We start from the raw sequence: 20,266 nt of genomic DNA, 5'->3' as shown, positions 1-20,266 counted from the left end.
TATGACTCTAGGAAGAGAAGGAATCATCCAGATAAATTCAAGAGAACTGTCAATCCTCAAAAATCAACAGTATCTGCATTATGTCTCTATAAACCTCTTGCAGAGTGATACTACCCAGAGTTTTCACAGGGCAACTGTCTTCTCTTTTAAACCTGTAGGTAACAATGTAAACAGGATATTTTCAATGCCATCTTCCTTCTTCAAAATGAGCACAGTGAATATTATCATTCATACAAGGTAAATCATATTTGAAAGGCCCATTCAATAATAAATGATCACTCAATCCCCTCCTTTTTCCCTTCTGTCTCCGTCCCCTCCTGAACGAATCAGTTCTAAAGCTACTGCGTGAGGCCAAGCTAGACATCAGCACTAGAGTCAATGGGAGAGCTTCAGTGGCCCAGAGTCAATTATCTGTTAACAAATAGAGGTGCTCTGTCCCCAAGAATTGGGAGTTCAAATGGGATAAGAAAGATGCCCACAGGGGAAAAGGGTGGCACCGAAAGGAGACAATCACAGACAGAGGAAGTGACCAAGTAGATAAATAAGTAAATGGAAGCCGGGTTTCTCACCATCAGAAAAAGCGGGTACAAGAGGAAAAGGAAAAAACCAGAATGAACCCCATGGTGTTGAATTCCTGATTTCTGTTCACTGATAAGGTCTGGGAACAGCAACATCAACTAGCAATGAACACACTTCTAAGAGTCCAGAATTGTTTCCTAAAATCCATTCTCCACCTAAAGGAAAACTGGGCTTCCTAAAGAAATACCTGATTGCTGGGCTGGGACAGGGAAAATACAACATGAATCTGAAACAATCTGTGATACAATAAAAGTAGTACAGCTAACCCTTGAACAATATGGGGAGGGGATTAGAGGCACAGACCCGCTGTGCAGTTGAAAATCTGCACGTAACTTAATAGTGGGCCCTCCACATCTAACGTTGTTCGTATCTGCAGATTCAACCATGGGTCCATGTAGTAATGTAGTATTTACTACTGAGATAATCTGCATATAAGTGGGCCTGCACAGTTCACATCTGTGTTGTTCAAGGTCAACAGCACTCAGAGAAACGTTGAGGACATGTCAGAAGAACAAAGACGTTTGCTTCCAGGAGGACCATGGCAAACATGAACATCACAAATAAAGATAGTAAGGAATTTTAATCCACTGGAAAGTACAAGAAACCATACTAACAAAAAGAAATAAATGAATAAAAGAGAAGACCCAAAAGAAATGATATTTACACTGTTTCAAAACATCATAAAATATTACTAAAGGGGAAAAAATAGAGTGGAGAAGGTGACCAGATACCACTTACTCAAGTGGGCAAAGTGAACATCTAATGGGACAAATCAAAACCCTGCACCATCTGACAAGCTGCCATCAGAAACCCACAGCATCACTTGTGACATATTCCTGCCACATCTGTATAACCTGATTTAACCATGCGGAAATAAACCTGAATTGAGAGAAATGTTACAAATAACTGTCCTGCAAAAATGATGCTTACTCCTTAGAAGAAAAGTTATGACCAACCTAGACAGCATAGTAAAAGCAGAGACATTACTTTGCCAACAAACGTCGGTCTAGTCAAGGCTATGGTTTTTCCAATAGTAATGTATGGATGTGAGAGCTGGACTATAAGAAAGCTGAGCACTGAAGAATTGATGCTTTTGAACTGTGGTATCGGAGAAGACTCTTGAGAGTCCCTTGGACTGCAAGGAGATCCAACCAGTCCATCCTAAAGGAGATCAGTCCTGAATGTTCACTGCAAGGACTGATGTTGAAGCTGAAACTCCAACACTTTGGCCACCTCATGTGAAGAACTGACTCATTTGAAGAAATGACTCATTTCCCTGGTGCTGGGAAAGACTGAAGGCGGGGGGACAAGGGGACGACAGAGGATGAGATGGTTGGATGGCATCACTGACTCAATGGACATGAGTTCAACTCCGGGAGTTGGTGATTGACATGGAGGCCTGGCGTGCTGCAGTCCACGGGTTCGCAAAGAGTTGGACACGACTGAGTGACTGAACTGAACTGATTCTTCAAAAATGTCAGGGTCAATGAATGACACTGCTTTATCAGCAAAGTCTATGTGCTATTCTGAATCCTTTGTTGTCCTTTCAATAATCTTTACAACATCTTTACCAGGAGTAGATTCATTTCCTCATTCTTTGCTCATTCATTAGAAGCAACTCTTCATCTGTTCAAAGTTTTATCATGAGATATCTGCAATTCAGTCACATCTTTAAGCTCCATTTCTAATTCTGGTTCTCTTGCTATTTCCACAACTGCAGCTACTTCCTCCACTGCAGTCTTGAACTCCTCATGAAGGTTGTAATCAACTTCTTCTAAACTCATGTTAATAGCAATATTCTGACCTCTCACTATGAATCACAAATGATCTTAATGGCATCTACAAGGTGTACTCTTTTCCAGAAAGTTTCCAATTTACTTTGCTCAGATCCGTCAGAAGAATCTCTAATTATGGCAGCTTATAGCTTTAGAAAATGTTATTTCTTAAATAACAAAACTTGAAGGTCTAAATGACTCCTTGATCCATGGACTGCAGAATGGATGCTGTGCTAGCAAGCATGAAAAAAACATTAATCTCATTATGTATCTCCATGAGGGTTCCAGAATGACCAGTGTTTTGTCAATGAGTAGTAATACTTTGAAAGGAAGCTTTTCTTCTGTGCAGAAGATATCAACAGTGGGCTTAAAATAATCAGTAAACCATGGTGCACTGTCATCCAGGCTTTTTCCTTTATAGGACACAGGCAGAGTAGACTTAGCATAATTCTTAAGGGTCCTAGAATTTTCAGAATGGTAAATGAGCACTGGCTTCAACTTAAAAGTCACCAACTGCATCAGCCCCTAACAAGAGTCAACCTGTCCCCTGAAGCTTTGAAACCAGGCACTCATTTCTCTCTAGCTGAGACGAGTCCTAAATGGCATCGTCTTCCAGTATAAAGCTGTTTTGTCTATATTGAAAGTCTGTTATTTAGTGTAGCCACCATTTCAATCATCATCTTAGCTGGATCTTCTGGATAATTTGCTGAAACTTTCCCATCAGCTATTTCACCTTACACCTTCATGTCATGGAGACGGCTTCTTCCCTTAAGCCTCATGAAACAGTCTCTGCTTCCTTCAAACTCTTCTGCAGCTTCCTCACCTCTTTTAGCCTTCAGAGAATTGAAGAGACTTATTAGAGTTTTAGGGCTTCCCTTGTAGCTCAGTTGGTCAATCTGCTCACAATGTGGGAGACCCGGGTTTGATCCCTGGGTCAGAAGATCCCCTGGAGAAGGAAATGGCAACCACTGCCAGTATTCTTGCCTAGAGAATCCCACAGACAGAGGAGCCTGGAGGGCCACAGTCCATCGGGTCGCAGAGGGTCGGACATGACTTAGCGACTAAATCATCATCAGGGTTTTGCTTGAGATTTGGCTTTAGCTTTAGGGAATCTTGTGGCAGTTTGATCTTCTATCCAGATCATTCAAACTTCTTCCATGTCATCAATAAGGTTGTTTCACTTTCTTATCATTCCTCTGTTCATGGAATAGCACTTTTAGTTTCAAGAACTTTTCTTTTGCATTCACAACTTGGCTAAACAGCACAGAGGTCTAGTTTTCAGCCTATCTTTGCTATCAACATGCTTTCCTCACTAAGCTAATAATCATTTCTAGCTTTTGATTTAAAGTAAGAGATACACAACTCTTCCTTTCACTTGAACACCTGGTGGCTCAGATGGTAAAGAATCTGCCTGCAATGCAGTAGGCTGCGGTTTGATCCCTGGGTCAGGAGGATCCCCCAGAGAGGGAAATGGCAACCCACTCCAGTATTCTTACCTGGAGAATTCCATGGATAGAGAAGCCTGGCGAGCTACAGTCCATAGGATCACAAAGAGTTGGATACAACTGAGCGACTAACACACACACTCACAGAGGCCACTGTAGGGTTATTTATTAACTGCCCTAATTTCAATATTGTTGAGTCTCAGGGAATAGGGAGACCTGAGAAGGGGAGAGAGAGGGAATGGCTGGCTGGTGGGGCAGTCAGAACACACATATTTTACTAAGTTCACTGCACTCTCTCATGTGGGCATGGTTCATGATGACAATTAATTAAAAAGCCCGAAACAATTACAACAGTATTATCAAAGACCACCAATCACAGCTCACTGTAAGAAATAACAACGAAAAAGTGTGAAATATTTCAAGAATTACCAAACTGTGACACGGAGACATGAAGTGTACCCATGCTATTGGAAAGATAACAGACATCCTCAATGCAGCACTGCCACAAAATTTCAGTTTGTAAAAACTCAATCTGCAAGTACGATAAAACATGGTCTACTTGTATGCTGAAGTATGGACTATGGGCATTTTGTCAAATAGTTTAAGAAAACAAGTTATTTGTACTGCAGTTGTAATTTTTCTCTAAGTCTGAAACTGTTTCAAAATAAAAGTAAACAAAAATACAAACACAGAGATACACAACATACATATATATAGGCAATCTTCACTTTTGCAACTACAGTGTTAACCAAAACTTGCATACCTCAGATTCCTGACCTCACAGTGCACAATTCCAGAACAGGCATGGCAATTCGCTACCGTGGAAACTAAGTTTTTAAAAAATTTTCTACCTAATTTTATACAGAAATATCATACACATAAAACTGTTAATAAAATGAGAGGTTTCAAAAACAAAGAAAAATGGTCTATTTCTTAAACTAGAGTAATGTTTTATTATTATTCTTCCGAATTTAGTTAAAAAGTAGTCTTTTCAAACCATTCAAAATTTTATAAATGACAATGAAAATTAACCGTAAAACCTTCCACTAGCTCTGGAAAAGACACTTCCATTTGGAAATGATATCTCTGTCCAAAGATTGCTTTTCCCTTTGTGATCTTTCCCTTTCAACTACTATTTCCATCATTAATGGAAAGATCATACAATTCTTTCTTCAGTGTTTGGAAGAAATGATCACGAAGATACTAAGTGAAAACTGCAAGATCCAAATCAGAGTATGTTATTTGTGTAAAAGGAGAAGCCAAAAGAATACATATAATCATTTGTGAAGACACAGAAGTTATCCAAAAGAATACATTTAGAAACTAAGGAAGGGAAGTGGGTGGCTGGGAGACAGGGAATGGAAGAACACTTTTACTATGATCCTTCTGTTCTTCTAAATTGTACTTTGTGGGACTTTCCTTGTGGTCCAGTGGTTAAGAACCTGCCATCAATGTAGAGGACACAGGTTCAATTCCTGGTCTGGGAAGATTCCACAGGGCAGCTAAGCCTGTGTGCCAGAACTAATGAAGCCCTAGAGCCCATGCTCTGCAACAAGAGGAGCCACCACAGTGAGAAGCCTGCATGCCACAACTAAAGAGCAGCCCCAGAGAGTGACCCCCACTGGCTGCAACTGGAGAAAGCCTGTGCACGGCAACGAAGACCTCGTACTGCCATATATAAATAAATAAATGCTTAAATGTGGTTAAGTAGATAAATAAATTATACTTCGTTTAGAAAATCTACTCAGAAAAAAAGGTCCGATTTAAATAAAAAACCACTTCAGACTAAGCAGATAAAACAACTAAGCAAACCCACTCCACGGACTACTAACTTTTTCAAATGAAATAATAATAAAAAATCAATTTTTACACTAAGGCTGTCAAAAACTACATATATTTCAAATAATTTAATATGAAAAGGCCAACTTAAAGACAAATTTTATCCAAAACAGAACTAGAATCTTAACTTCAAAAACAATGAAACTTTCAGATTTTTCCTAATTTATGTCTTAACATTTCAAAGACAGCATCCTTGAAGTTTAATACATGTCCTTGCCAATGTACACTCAGAAACATAACCAATCACATTTTCATGACATGTGTCTTTACACAGATATGATTCTGAAAAATTAAAATTGTCAGAGAAAGATTACTGGAGTTGTCCAAGTTATCAAACTAGATACTTAACAAGTCTATGTCTGGAATCTGGGGCCCACTAATCAACCCCATACCATGCTTTCCCCAATCCATAATGATGTAGTTTAAAAACATTAGCAACAATCTCACAACTACTAATACTAAACCCAATCTATTCATGTAGTATGGATTAAGATAAAATGCCAGATATTAGATATGCAGGCTGGGTACCTAACTCATTAGTTTTCACTGTTTAAAATCCACTATTTTTTGAAAGCCGATATATGAACATAGTTAGGCACCAGGTAATAAAGAGAAGAAAGTGTCCCTGGCATGACCTATTGTGATCAGAGTCAAACAAAACCATGAGAGAAATGTGTTAGATGTCTACAAAAGGTATAGCCCTAAGATATAGGAAGAACGTAAAGATTATTCTGGAAAAGAATGCAAGAAGTAGTAAATAGATCAGCTGAATAAAATCAATTGGTAGAGCAATAAAACAGATTTAGGTTCTAGAGACTACCTTGTTGAGAACAATGACAAATGTTGTTTTTTGTTTGAAAAGGCTATGGCCTAGCAATTACGAGTTACAAGAAAAGAATATACAGTCAACACCCTAACCAAAAACCTTATGTATCATTAAAAAAAAAAGTTAGCTAGCACAGAACACAACCTCAGAATTTGCAAGAAAAGTTCCAACCAACATTATTTGGGATGACACAACTGCAATCCTACTGGGCAAGTACTGTTCAATGCAAGGAAAGAAACTGAAGAAATAAGTAAAAGACATTAACTAACATATAAATATCTTACAGACTCAAATCCTTAGGACTAGTATTTATGATGCTTTTACATATTTATATATTTGTAACACAGAACAATTCTGATGATTAGCATAAAAGATCAGCCCTATAATTCCCATTTAAAACACTATTAACAGTTAACCTAGACTTGTAGTTTTAATTTGAATTTCACTATAAACAGTACTGAAACTTAAGATATTAAGATGCACCATGCTTGTAAGTTTATTAAATGTTTTAAGATTTACCATAACAATTGTGAAGGTTTGTCTGAAAACTGAACTATTTACCAAATAGTGAATATATTATTTAAACTGTTTTTTAAAGTTTTAAATATGTTTGTAACAGGGATAAAATATAATTAAAGCCTCCTTTTAAAATGACTGCCTAAACTTACTATACTTATCTAAAAAGACTTGTTAAGACTGAACTTTAAAATTCAAGGGAAATTTGGGGTTTAAAATGTAACTTTGATAAACTACATACTAATTCTTTAAAACCAAATGAACTTCCAAATAATTTTTTCTGTTTAGAAAAACCCACCTTCAAGGAAACAAAATCCTGCTTAACTCTTATTCATCCTTCACTATCTACGTAAAATTCTTCCCTTTCCATGAAGCCTTTCCTCTTTTCTATAAATAGATTTATCCTTTTACTCTACACTAGTAAAAAGAAAATAAATGTGTCTCTATCATTCAAACAGCGAATTTATTCTATTCTAGTGGCATAACTTTTATGAACATTCTTTTAGGAATCTACATCGCCTATCCAAGGATCACATGCACTTTCAGAACAGGGACTGTATTTTATACTACTCTGCTGCTGCTAAAGTCGCTTCAGTTTATACTACTCTAAATCTCTAAAAATATCTTACACAAGGCAATGCTAACACATAACAACTATTGGTGGCTGACGAACTGAATTCTAACAATCTTGCATGCCTTTTCAAATGGACCATTACCTCTGTTACGTCCCAATGGTGTAAAAACTGATCCAAGTCAGTGAGGTAAAGTAGCACAGGGGAAAGCTGCGTCTGGATGACATGAGGCACTCCTCGAAGGCTCTGAAGCCAAGTCAGTTCCTCTTTTGAAAACCCTAATTTGAGTAAGAAAGCCAATTTAAAATAAATCACAAAGCATGTAACATTCTTCAATAATTTTTTAAAAACAGACATGTATCTTCAAGTTAAATTCTTCAAGCTGTTTTCTCTGAATTTCTTCATGGATTTTAAAAAATGAAATGCCAGCAATGTAATAAAATTCATATAATTATGTAAACAAAGATGTGACCTGAATCAATGTGTAATACATCAAGAAATATTATACCCCTTATACTGAGGACTTTACCACCTTTATACTTAAGTAAATGTGAAAGACAATCATTCTAATTAATGTCAGGTTTAAAAAAGCAAATGAACAAGAGAAACAGCATGCTCCTTCATACATATACCAACTCTGTATTCTTAAACAATAGCCTTCCAAATGTTTTAAAACTATGCCATCCCTCCTAAGTCTATTTCTTCAACAATTACTGTGTACTTTCTTCTACCGATCCTATTTGTAAGATTTCTGATTCTCTTACCACCTCTATTATACCTAGTCTGACCTACACAACTTGCCAAAGTCCCTCCAGAAAGACAGCTCTTAGAATGATCAGAATACCAGCACAATGTGGTCTGACCCTAGCTACCTGCTTTGATGTTTTCAGATCACTGCACTTCCACGAACATGCCCTAAAGAGTCACCATCTGGTTTGGAAGCCATATCACACTCCTGATTGATTCCTAATGAGTTTCCTAAAACCACTAAACCCTTTGACAGGTACTACTAATTAAAACATAAAGCCCTCACATCCATCTCAAACGCATACATCCAAAGCTATCAAACAAACATGTACAAGTCTACTTGTTTCTTTCATATAATATTTATCTCGCTACATTCAGCTCCTTATCAGAACCTTTCAAGCTATTTTCGGATCTGATTTAACATATTTAATAAGTCTCAATTTTAAGTCTTCAGAAAATTTCAAACACTGTCATCTTTATCATCCAATTACAAAACAAAACTACTGAAGACAGTACAATCATCTAAAACAACAGTAAAAATACTTACCAATCCAACACATCAAGACTCATTTTACTAATTTTTCATTGAAATCAATGGAAAGCAAAATACGGCTAATTAAAATCTGATGTTTTTCCTAACACACTGAACATTTTAAACATTATGCAGTGAGGTTCAAAACTTAGACCCAAACAGGTTAAGACAGTAAATCTTAGGAGAATTTTCATACTAGGTTCTTTTCCTTTCCTTAACTTGGCAGATCAGTATAGTTACCTGTAAGTGTTGAAAATAAGAAGCTGAAATAGTCCGCATTACTGATGTTTAACTGAACACTTCCATTCTGTTCTTTCACTGAAGACTTCCATCCAGAAAATGATGATCTATAATAAATGGAGACCTAGTACTAGAAGTGACCAACTTGAAGACTCAGGAATAAAGACAGAATATACGACTATTTTTCTTTATTGAAAACAAGTCTAATTTAAGAGCTCAGACAAAAATCCACAGTATGTATCATCTTTACATATAAGGGTTCAAGTACCATAATATGGAAAACATTTTTAACATATATTTATGTAGTTTCCTTGAAAAGCATAACCGGTCCACATATATGGTACAACTTAAAAAATTTTCCACACCACTCAAAACTCAGATTCAAGGAGCCAAGATGAAGTTCTGCTTTTCAGTAGTAGGTTCATCTGCTATGTATTTACTACCTCATCTTTATTAAAAAAAGTCTTACCTTGCTTATATAAATGAGCTAAGTTTAAACAAGCTCCTGCTTCCTACCTAAGCAAAAGCATCTTAACTAGGTAAAGAATACTTCCATTTAAAGCCACTCTGTGATAACTATGCATTCCTATACTTTGCAAAGCTTTATAACTAGTCTACTTCAAATACTGCAGCTAAAGTATTGGTAGGGGACTTAAGGGAATAGCTAAACATAAAGCAGCTTCTCATTAAATGAAGATTATCTGGTTCCTGCTATGAGATCAGTTTCCAGTGATATCTTTAAAAACTCTCTTCAAGGTAAGACTAAGAAGGAATACAGGCAAATGTCAACCATGGATACAGCAAAAAAAAAAAAGGAAGAAGGAAGAAAAAGCTGAGAATAATCAGATCCAAAAAGCTAAGACTACAATTTTTTATCACAGAAACGTGAATAAATGTCAAGACAAAATTAGGAGTTTCTAATTCAACAAGAAGCACTTAAATTTTTTTACCACTGAAATAATTGTATTTATTAATATTCTTAAGAGTTGGGGAGTTAAAAATAATGGAAACATTCTTCTGAATCATTCCCACTTAAAGGACTTCTCTTTCCTTAAAGAGCTATGGAGGGAATGTCACAAGCTAAGAGGTTATAAAAAGTCAGAGATGCTCAATGGAAATGAGTACAAAATGGTGGTTAGAAAACAAACCAACATCCTCTTGAACCCAGTGAAAACTGCGCCACCCAGTGGCTAAAAGGGGTAGCAAGTCCATTTAAAATCTAGTTTGGACCAAAGACAAGCAATGTATCACACTGTCCTTAAAACTACCATGACCATATATACTGGACACTCCAGAACACTTCTAAGAGAAGGGACGCTATTATCAATCATGCTTGGACAACAGCAGCAAACCAGACCTGCTCCTGGCAGCCTAGCTCACATGTTCACCCTGCTTCGAAACCGGGCTGAATTTCTCAGTAGCTGCTCCCTTCTAATATTTTTATCTAACAGTGTAGATTACGTTTCCACATCCATGTCTTATGTTCCCCAAATCAGCTATAAATAAACTAGGGGCAGAGAGGATAAGGAAGAGTAAAGGTCAGGAGAACAACACAGGTAGATGGAGGGGGAGAAAAACTCAAACTCAAAAAAGCTCTAAGTGGATGGTGGAAAAGGTAGGAACAGCAATTCTAAGTACGGTTTTTACAAGATAAACTAAACACCAACAGTTTTAAGTTGATGGGTTTTTCACACATTGAACAAACTGAGATGATCTGCTCTTAGATGAACTCCCTCTGCTAGAGACAACAGTGTCAGAACTACAATACCAAAGTGAACTAGATCGTACAGCCAATTAATCTAACAGATGAAAATCACAAAGTATTAAACGAACATTTCAGGAAAATCAACCTGGCAACAGTGCATGAAATATATGGAGCTGAGAAGCAAGACTACTTACTATAATGGTACAGGTGGGAGATAATGAAAAAGCTGCCAAGTTTACAGTCATGATCAAGGACAGAAGGGGATATTTTGAAGAAAAAACTTAAGATATGAAATAACCCAGGTGATTTCTAAGGAACTAAACATTATTCTTCAATTCTAAATCTAGAAAAAGTGATGCAATAATAATACCACTGGCCTGGGAAAGTTGAAAAGTCCCCATTTTGTTTTAATTTTTAAAGAGATTAGTCTGAATAGGGACAAAACATCTACAGAAAGAGAAGTCTACTAAGACTCTGTGCAAATGCTAAAAGGCAAAATTTAACTTAGTAGACTTTTAACTACAAGACAGTTTGCTTTTGATGATTATAAACTTCTATTGCCATTACTTGAAATTAACATTTTCTCAGTACTAGCCACAAACCCACAAAAAAAGATAAAAGACGACGTGTGAAAAAATCCTTGACAAAAGTTATTGAGCATAAGTCAAAAATAGCTGATGCCAATAAAGATACTAAATACAAGTTCTAAAGAGAATTAATTTTAAGAGGTGTTCACAAGTTGCTTTTAAATGAATGTTAAAACAGATCCTCCACTAGTTTCTATCATGGGAAAAGAGTGCCCTCTCCTGGAAGTTAACAGACATGAAACCACTTAAGTTAACTGCATTTCTTACAGACCTGGCATTAAGTACTGAACTAGACAAAGAGGGGTTTCGCATATAGGCAACACATTGCAAACAGCTCTCTTTTGCTAAAAGGAAAAACTTATTATCAGTTATGAAGCACACTTTGGGTGACAGCATTCAAACATACATCCTATCCTGGTATGAAGAGACTGGCAAACAAAGCTAAAGAAAATCTACTAATAAAGTGAGCTACTCCTGTTTAATTGGGACAGAGGATATCTGCTCAAGAAGCCAGCTACAGCATAGATTCAATTTCTGCCTAAAACTATCAGACCCTGGCCTTGAGCCACAATCAGTTAGAAATGGCTGAATACGAAAGTACTATGCCTGATACAAACATTAAATTTTAAAGGATACTTTGAACTCGCAACATCAAACACTATTAGTTTTAAGACCTTTGAGGGTAAAAGGGTACAGTCACACTCTGGAAAGTAGTTACTCGAAAAATTAAACAGAAAATTAACATATGATCCAGCAATTCTATTCTGGCTATACAGCCAAAAGAATTAAAAGGATTCAAACAGGTATCTGCACACCAGTGTTTATAGCTGCATTATTCATAATGGCCAAAAGGCAGCACAACCAAGTATCCATTAACAGATGAATGTATCAAACACACGAAGACAAAACAGTGGTAAACAAGGGCTGGGAGAAGGGGAAATAATCAGTACAGAGTTTCAGTCTGGAATGATGACAAGCACTGGAGGTGAACAGTGGTAGCAGTTGCACAACAGTGTGAATGAACTCAATGCCCCAAAACAGTTCTAACTGTACACCTACAACTGGTTAAAACGGTAAGCTTTATGTGATGTATATTTTGCCACACACACACCCACCCACCCAAAGATATTTCAATGATTCCTTGTCGGAGTCTGCAAGCTTTTATTTCACCACCTACATTAAACTGAGCTCCCTTCCAACAAGGAAGACCTGTATTACAATTTCATAACACCAAAAGTTTTAAAGCACAGCACTCTCATCTGCCACTGAATCCTTACTATGGCTTACTCCTGATCATTTTAACTTGTTTCAATCAACCTACACAAATCACTGTATGTATCTACCTATGGCTCAGCGGTAAAGAATCCACCTGCATTGCAGGAGAACAAGGATTCAATCCCTGGGTCAGGAAGATCCCCTGGAAAAAGAAATGGCAACCCACTCCGGTATTCTTGCCTGGAAAATCCCATGGGCAGAGGCGCCTGGTGGGCTACAGCCCATGAACTTAGTGACTGAAACCATGACAATGCAAACCACTGAACAAACCACCGGGAGCAGTCTTCCTCTAGTGAACTTCCTCCATCTAGTAATAACCAACAATTTTAACTGCTGTTTTAAGAGCAAATGAAGGCAGGGGCAGTATTTTTAAGTCAGTTCATAAACTGCCAGGGACAGGGGAAGGGTGAGGTAGAAGATTATACACTTGAAATACAGCTCACTTCAGCATGCTACCTCATGTGCAGTATCCCGATAAGCATGGCAGCCAAATTTGCACTGAGTCTTCCCATAATACAGCAGCGACTTAACCGAGAAAGCAAGTCAGCAGGCAGACTGGGTAGAAAATACACAAGCTGGACCAAAAGCTGCTGAGACTCTGCTGGGAGAACCACCACAGCGCCTTCTTGTGGATCTAGTGAGGTAGGAAGACAAGTTAAATTTTTAAAGATATACAAATAAGAATTAATAAAGCAGACATAATTTTCACTGTGCTATGTTGAATTCTAGGAGAAGGCGATGGCAACCCACTCTAGTACTCTTGCCTGGGAAATCCATGGACGGAAGAGCCTGGTAGGCTACAGTCCATGGGGTAGCGAAGAGTCGAATATGACTGAGCGACTTCACTTTCACTTTTCACCTGCATGCACTGGAGAAGGAAATGGCAACCCACTCCATTATTCTTGCCTGGAGAATCCCAGGGACGGGAGCCTGGTGGGCAGCCGTCTATGGGGTCACACAGAGTTGGACATGACTGATGTGACTTAGCATGTTGAATTCTAACATACCAATTACATGGAAAAAAGTTTTATCAAAAAGCATATATGTATGGCTTAAGGTACTGCCTAGAGTAAAAGACTAAATACAATCATTATTTAGAGATAACATTTAACACTGAATTTCATAACATTCAAATGTGTTATTTGAAATAAAAACTGATGGAGTTAAAGGAATCAGAAACAAAGCAAAACAGTAAAAAAAAAAAAAAAAAAAAAAAAAGCACTTTTGCCAAACAGGGACAATTATAATATCAACCTAATTTAACACCAAAGACTTATTTGAGTATACACACACCCCCCTACATATAAGCAATACTAAAAAATACAGATTTTATAATACCACACACAAAAGGTAGACACAAACCAATGTTCATCACCTAATAAATGGATAAATATAAAGTAGTGTATCTTCAACAATTGAATGTTACTCAGCATTAAAAAGAAACGCAGTACTCATATATGCTACATGAATGAATCCTAAAAACAGTATGCTAAGTGAAAGAAGCCAGACTGAAAAGACCCACATTATACAATTTCATCTAAGAAATGACCAAAATAGGCAAATACAAAGAGACAGAAATGGTGAGCAGTGGTTGCCAGGAGCTGAGGAAGGAAGAAATGAGGAAATAGGGACGGACTACTAATGGTAGTTTCTTTCTGAGGTGATAAAAATATTCTGGAATAAGAGAATAGTGACTATTGCATAATCTTGGGATTATGGTAAAAATTAATGAATTGCACAGTGTAAAATGGCCAATTTTATGGTATATGAATTGTGTCCCAATAATAAATACTAATTATACATATGTATATATGTCAGTATGTTTTTATTGATATTTTTGCTTAAAGAATGAAAAGGTTTTAGGGGTGAATAAAAAATTAATATACGAAAGCCACACAAGATATTGATAATGATTAAATAAGTAAAATGTGCCATCAAAGTTTTAAAAGAATTTTGTAAAAATACCAGATCAGTTTTGAATTTGAGTTTCGTGGCTTAAAAGACAATTTAAGATTTGAAGAAACATCTACAACCTTTAATTTTCTAAAACTATTGTATTAAGTAATACTATTGAAAATGAATTTACTGGTTGATATTTTGTTCATTTTACCATGGTATAATTAATGCCTAATTTGAAGAAAAAGTAAAACCTAAAGATCTCCCCTTTGAAACATCGTTCCCAAGTTGGGGCAGACAGATTACTACTTACACAGGTACACAAAACTCTTACCATAGATTCGGAGAGCAGTAACTTGTAAACTTCTGAGCAGCTCTTTATTTGCTCGGGCTGCAGCAGTATGGATAATGTCAATAAGCTGTGTTGAAAGTTCAGGGTTTCGGGAGCCGAGATGAGCAAGCTGCAGTGGTAAACCAGCCAACCAACGTGATAACACTTTACTACGGTATCTAAGGCCATCAAAGAGAAGGGAAATACACCACATTTATTTAAACATTTGAGAGCCTATAAGATGGCTGGCATCATTTATTCAGCTATAGCATTCTCTAAGGTTTACCCCACTGTATTTTAAAAGTTTATGTAATTTGGGGCACTATGTAAATTGTAGTTTTATCTTAAAGGACACAAACTCTACTTAACTTGTGAACTATTTACACTAATTTGTAATAATTATTTTATTATTGATGCACTCAGTATAGGGTGCCCCACATTAAGTGGCTTCAATCTTGTGTTATTTCAGTTCTTTCATATACTTGCTAACTCTCTAATGCCTCATCTCGGACACAGCAATCACTTTTGCTGTCCCCCAAGAGCTTAGTGATTTACACATGACCTTTGAAGTCTAACAGACCTGAACTTAAGTCTCAGTCTGGCTGCCCTTTAGCAGAATGACACTCACCAACTTATTTAACCTAAGCTTCCTTCTATAAGGCAGAAACCAACAGTACCTGCATCGAAGTATGAGAATTACTGAAAAATTAAGAAAAGCCCTGACTCACAGTAAAGACTCGAATATGTTCTAATAACTACCTATGTATGCTGAGGTATCCCAAATCTCTTATCCTTCACCCAAACATCTCTTCCAGGCTATCCCAAATAAACCTCAAACTCACCGGATCTAAAAACTGATTCCTTAGTTCTACTCTTTGTGTTGTCTATGTCACCAGACAGCACCAAACTAAGCCAGGAACTTTCTCACTTTAAAATACTCCTATTTTTTAAAATTTATTGAAACATTTTTGACACACAATATTATCTTAGTTTCAGGAATATATCACATAATAATCTGACAACTGTACACACTGCAGATGGTCACCACAAGTCTAGTAACCACCTGTCCTAACAAAAGTTACTGTAGTGTTACTGGTCATATTCTTTATGCTGTATATTACATCCCCATGGCTTATTTACTTTATAAGTAAGTTTGTACCTTTTAATCTCCTTCACCTATTGTACACCTCTCCTCTTCCACTGCCCTCATTCTTATACCATATGCCCCAATATGTCACTAAGGGCCAGAGGTTAAACCTCCATAAAATTTACAGGAAGCAAAAGAAAAAGCTGAGGCTGCTACAGGTGGTTCCAATTGTCCTTTAGCTGTTAAGCAGACAAGTGGAAATATATGCTCAAAGAGACTTTTACCTTCTCAGTTATGTGTATAAAGGTTACTGGAACTATTATGTACGCCTCTTTATAAAAAAATTTTTTTTAATGAAACCAAAAAGGATAAAAGACAGAATTTCTCCAAAGATTTAATCACTCTATCATCTTATTATACAGATTACAAAGTAACCTGGTAAGAAAAAGAAAAGCAAAATAACATAGGGAACTGTACCGGATTCTGTAAGATCTCAGTTCTTCTTTTTGATAGATTTTACTGAAAAACTTCAGTAACAAAGTCCGAACTGGAATGAGCAGTCCTCTTTGCTGATACAATGTATAAACTGCCTTTATGAGAGACTCTGTAGCCTCTAAAAACAAGAGAAAACAACTGCATGTGAGTCAAAATGTTTCTTCACCAGCACCATACTTCTTCTAAAAAGCACAGAAGCACCTTGTTCCTATGACAAAGCAGATTTTAGCCACAAACTGATGACTACCATCAAAATCCTACATCAATGGCCTAATACAAAAGTCAAACCAACCAGAGATTACAGTACAAATTTTCCTGAGAGACAACAAACCTAGGAAAGGACAGCGAAGAACAGAATACTAGAAAGGTGGATAAGCCAGGAACCAACCAGGAAAGCTCTGTTTTGAATGAAAAGAATTAGTAAGTCACAGTAAAAATTGACTTAATGCAACATAATTTCAAGTAGCAAGAAAGGTAAAGAGAGAAGGATCAATTTCTAGTCAAATTAGATCAGAAAAGAGTACTTCTTCATCCTTAAGCTCAATGTCACTTCCTCTTAATAAAACATACCTCCTTTCACTCCAACTATGTAATCTAGTAGAAAACCTTCCCATCAGCTTCAGAGTGGACCTACCCACTGAAAAAGGGGTGTTCTCAGCAATCAGGGTTCAAGGAGATAATCCTTCATGATTATGCTAGCTACCTTTTATGGCTTGAACGTAAATGACTATGCGAACTGTTTGATAGTTATGAACTCAAAGTTAGACTCTAAATATTAATAGCATGCATAAGAGCTCCTCTCTTAAATAAGGACAAAGATTAACACCTACCTCTGTTTGGCTGTATCTGCATTAACCTCCAGGAGACTCCAAGCAATCTGTTCAGCTGCTTACTATTTAGCCTAGAGCCATCTTCAAGGGTTTCTGTTACAAATTTCCTTATCCTTTCTATCCAACTGGAATCCTTCTGCAAAGTTGAGGCATTTGCCAGGGAGACCATGATATCAGACAGTGTTAAATTCAGTAAAAGATGATCTACATTATTCGAGAGAATCGTGCAATGCTTGATGCTAAAAACAAAGACACACATAACTGTTACGTGTTGTATCTACCATGCCTGCTTCACTAAAATACTTAACTATTCCTCCCAGATTCCCTGGTAGCTCAAAGGGTAAAGAGTCTGCCTGCAATGCGGGAGACCCAGGTTTGATCCCTGGGTTAGGAAGATCTCCTGGAGAAGGAAATGGCAACCCACTCCAGTATTCTTATCTGGAAAATCCCATGGACGGAGGAGCCTGGCAGGTTACGTACAGTCCATGGGGTCACAAAGAGTCGGACACCACTAAGTGACTTCACTTTCACTTCATTCCTCCCAGAATGAATTGCCAAGAAGGTAGGTATATAAAAGCGACTGTAAGTAAACTATTCATTACAGAATCAGGGTTGTTAAGGGATAAATTAAGAATGTATACTGCTCAGTTCATTACACAAGTTGCTATTCACACAAAAAATACAGGCCCTTGAAACACTGCTTGGTAATCCTATATGTAATGTGGGGATAAGAACACTTGAAAACTTCAACACACTTGAAGATTTTAAGCAGATATTTATATTAGGATGAAACTCACAATAGACCTTGATTCTGCTTCTAACTAATTTTGACTTAATAGAATCACTGATTTCTCCTGACCACAATTTCCTTATGTGTGAAGACTGGTCTAAATAAGCCCGATTCTGAAACAACTTAATTTCATCACTCACATACTGAAATCACTTTTTCCTAGCCATATAAAACACATTTCTTTCAAAGCTTGAAAGAAATTTCAAAAAAAGGTTCTAACAGATTATCTTAACAAAAACCAAGTTTGCAACTAAGGATATAAACCACTAGATACATAAACACTATATAAACACTGTAGATTTCAGGCTACACTGCATTCAACAGCAGGGCAGAGCCTATGTATTTTCATGTTCAGAAACACGGAAGTTTATTAAACTAAAAAAATACCTGAAACTAACTTATTTTAAAGAAAAAGTTAACCCTGGACTAAGCATGAGAAAGGACACAGTAGTAACAAACCACAAATACAAGGGAAGGGAAATTTTTAACATTTGGTGTTATTAGGGTATCAAATATAGAGTTAAGAATGACAAATGGGACCAGATCACGAAGGGTTGAAAGCTAAGGACACTGAAATCAATTCTGCAAGCATAAGAGTAACATAGTTGAAAAGTTCTTTCTTTTCTGCTGATGAAAAAGAAAAAATCAGTTACAAGACTCTAAACAAAGTAGTTGTATGTCTATTTGAGCAATACAGGCAAGACGTGACGAGCTCAAGAAACAATGCTGGTACAGACTAGGAGAAAGGGGGATGTATGGAAGAATAAAAGTTAGCTGGATCTGAAGTCTGCTTAAATGCATACATGCATGTGAGCTTTTAGCTCAGCTGGTAAAGAATCCGCCTGCAATGCAGGAGATCCCAGTTCAATTCCTGGGTTGGGAAGATCCCCTGGAGACGGGATAGGCCACCCAGTCCAGTATTCTTGGGTTTCCCTGGTACCTCAGTTGGTAAAGAATATGCCTGCAATGTGGGATACCTGGGTTCCATCCCTGGGTTGGGAAAATCCCCTGGAGAAGGGCATGGCAACTCACTCCAGTATTCTTGCCTGGAGAATCCTCATGGACAGAGCAGCCTGGCAAACTACAGTCCATGGGGTCGCAAAGAGTCAGGACATGACTGAGAGTAAGCATAGCACAGCACAGCACAGCAAATGCCCAGCAAAAAACTGGGAATTCTATAACAAAGAGAAAGAATGAATGAAAACTGGGACAGATGACTAGCAATCTATATACTACAAATCCAAAACTACTGGTAGGTTCTTTGCCCAACTGTTCAGTGTCCAAAACCAAGGCACATTTTATACCAACCAGACCACACAAAAGCTCGACTGCAACATTTCTTCACCACAGGTAAAGCTTTTGAAGATCTACTTAAGTTTATCTTAAGCAGTATAACCTATTACTGTCTGGAAGGTGTCAACAGACATAGGAAAGTTGGGAGAATTCATCCTGCTCCTCCAAGAATTTACACAAAATTTTAAAGTCTAAATACACTGACCACCAATTCTATGAGGGAGGCAGGAAACTGGGGAAACTCATTTTCAGCAATGACGGAGGAGGAAATTAGAACTGATTCCCTTCCTGAAAATAACTTTAAAAGCTGGATGAAATAGTTTTTAACAACTCAAAAGCATTCAAGAAGGAACAAGATGATGATCAATTGCTGGGTCCCCCAAATAAAGCAAGACCACAGCACTCAACTTCCAAGGGCTACTGCCAATTCCAACGAAAAGGCTAAAAAACTGAAGTAACCTTTCAGAGGCCTCACAGGGAAAAGTCAAACCCCAGAGCCAGACAAACACAGGGACTCTGGTATATTATTCCTACTTCAAGCTGGACCCTTAAGGGCTTTCCCTTTCAGAGTACGGGTGAACTGGAAGTAAAGAGAGCTCTTACATAAAACAGACCCAGTTATGCATCACCTCAGTAGTTAACAATTTTTCCCAACTAGATCTATAGATTCAACACAATTCCAATCAAAACCCCAGCCAGTTACTTTATAGTTATCAACAAAATGATTTCTGAAGTTTATACACAAAAGCAAACACTAGACTACCCAATATAAGACTGAAGCGGAACAATGTTGGAGGACTCACACCACTCAATTTCAAGACATACTGTACTACAGTAATCAAGACAGTATGGTACTGGTGAACAAATAGACAAACATAGGTTAATCCAAGAACCCCAAGAGAGGCC

General features: G+C 37.3%; 1 protein-coding gene across 3 annotated transcripts in view; it reads right to left on the bottom strand.

The window, feature by feature from the left end:
• TEX10 (testis expressed 10) overlaps window positions 1-20,266 on the bottom strand; it is a 49,031-nt gene that overhangs the window by 11,769 nt on the left and 16,996 nt on the right. For all 3 annotated transcript variants that reach the window (XM_027964391.2, XM_042243193.1, XM_060409240.1), the window contains 6 exons: window positions 17,278-17,516; window positions 16,430-16,565; window positions 14,869-15,044; window positions 13,095-13,272; window positions 9,072-9,178; window positions 7,697-7,830 (listed from right to left, as the gene is read on the bottom strand). In XM_027964391.2, the coding sequence (XP_027820192.1) occupies window positions 7,697-7,830; window positions 9,072-9,178; window positions 13,095-13,272; window positions 14,869-15,044; window positions 16,430-16,565; window positions 17,278-17,516 (970 nt within the window). The remainder of the gene's footprint in view (window positions 1-7,696; window positions 7,831-9,071; window positions 9,179-13,094; window positions 13,273-14,868; window positions 15,045-16,429; window positions 16,566-17,277; window positions 17,517-20,266) is intronic.

This window comes from Ovis aries, chromosome 2, assembly GCF_016772045.2.
Source record: "Ovis aries strain OAR_USU_Benz2616 breed Rambouillet chromosome 2, ARS-UI_Ramb_v3.0, whole genome shotgun sequence".
NCBI classification, from domain to species: Eukaryota; Metazoa; Chordata; class Mammalia; order Artiodactyla; family Bovidae; genus Ovis; species Ovis aries.
Note: the sequence above shows the minus strand (reverse complement) of the source record. Positions and strands in the feature narration are given on the sequence as shown.